Source organism: Austrofundulus limnaeus, unplaced genomic scaffold, assembly GCF_001266775.1.
Source record: "Austrofundulus limnaeus strain Quisiro unplaced genomic scaffold, Austrofundulus_limnaeus-1.0 Scaffold130, whole genome shotgun sequence".
Taxonomy (NCBI): domain Eukaryota; kingdom Metazoa; phylum Chordata; class Actinopteri; order Cyprinodontiformes; family Rivulidae; genus Austrofundulus; species Austrofundulus limnaeus.
The window spans coordinates 1,327,432-1,329,049 of record NW_013952532.1 but is presented as its reverse complement, the minus strand read 5'-3'; the positions used below and the strand labels follow the sequence as shown (position 1 = coordinate 1,329,049).

Sequence of the window (1,618 nt, the reverse complement as noted above, 5' to 3'; positions counted from 1 at the left end):
AGTTTTTTTTTTGGTGCTAAAATAGAAAATGCATGCTGTARTAGGTGTTTAATAAAAATAATATATTATTGATGGTGTTTAGCATGTAATATATGCAGACTTCATTTGCTTATTTTTGCATCATTAGGTACAATAAATCCCACTTAAATGACGAAATCTTGAAGTCGTCAGATATTTTAGGGATATTTTAAAGTCTTTGTTCCACGTCTTATCATTTTTATAATCCACCATCTGTTTGTTCCTCCTGCAGGGAAGACTTGAATATTTGGTGAAGTGGAGAGGATGGGCAATGAAGTAAGTGGAACTCCATGTTTTGATTTAAAGGTAAACCCCCCTGCTTTGACCTGACCCAAGTACAGCAGCAGGGTTAATGCAACTGTCGCAGTCTTTTTGAGACAAAGCTGCATTTTATATGTTTATCTGGCATTCAGCTAGGATGTGGATTAAATCTATCTTGGTGGAGAAAATCCATTTGTGTCCTTTTTCCACGCTTTTAGACACAGCACTTGGGAGCCCGAGGAGAACATTCTGGACGACAGGCTGATATTGGGCTTCGAACAGAAGTGAGTGAATCCGGTCCATTTGATGTCGACGTGCACGTTGTCGCGTTTGTATCATCAAATTAAATTCACCATGTGCACATGATTTAACTTGAGCGAGGCTGTTCTGCGGTTGATACGCCTTCATCTGAACAGCGCTTTCTGATTGTTTTAACCCGAAACAAGGTCGTTTTCAAAATGCACGGCTGTTGTCGTGCAAGTTAAGAAAGTCTACCGTATAAAAGTTGACTAATACATTAAAATAAATGCACATACATTATAGGTTGCAGCGCCTTCTCGGCACAGAGAGTCAATGGGAAAGGTTACTGCAGTGGGCAGACGTGACCTTCTGTACTGATCCTGTTTGCAGCAGATCTGAAGAAACTTCTAATAGTTCYGTTTATTTAGTTTAGTGTTGAGTTTGAAACGGCTATTATGCTGATGAGCTTGTGCGCCTTATTTACAGTCAGTTCTAGGGGCTCCAGAACAGCTTTAAGCACAGCTTTATTATGAGTCTGTTCGGTTTTAGATGTGAGGAACATTATTCCTTTAATCACAAACATTTAGAACATTTTGTGGAAAACTCTRAAGAACTGAATCTTTCTCAAATAGTGTGCTTTATCTTTTGAGTGTTTCATTTTGAATCAGTGGGCCTCATGCAAGAACCGTTCATACGCACAGATTTGTTCTAAAATTGTGTGCACGAGTGATTTAGGAGAATTTGTGGCATTCACCAATGTTTTCATATTCTAAGATTTTTTTCAGATACGAACAAAATTTACGAGTGGTCCAGACCTGTCGTATATTTTACGAGCAGTCAGTCTGGAGAAAGACCCCGCGCACTCCGCTGCGACACTTTCCAGCTCGTCCTGCTCTGAGACGTTCCCAGGACAGAGGGGATACATAATCCCTCCAGCGAGTCCTTGATTTTCTCCAAAGTGCCAGACTTATTTTGAAAACATTTTTAAAATGCTTATTTCAGAACCGCAACTGAGACCACCGCTGTCATTTCTCATGAATGAATGGACACTTCCTTGTATGTGAGGCAGGAATCATAGCCTTATATGGTGTTTTTGGGG

General features: G+C 40.0%; 1 protein-coding gene across 1 annotated transcript in view; it reads left to right on the top strand.

The window, feature by feature from the left end:
* Nucleotides 1-250: 250 nt before the first annotated feature.
* cbx6a (chromobox homolog 6a) overlaps nt 251-1,618 on the top strand; it is a gene marked incomplete at its 5' end in the record, with an annotated part of 7,119 nt that continues 5,751 nt past the window's right edge. Inside the window, 2 exon segments of the mRNA XM_014015538.1 lie at nt 251-294; nt 498-563. Of these exon segments, the coding sequence (XP_013870992.1) occupies nt 251-294; nt 498-563 (110 nt within the window).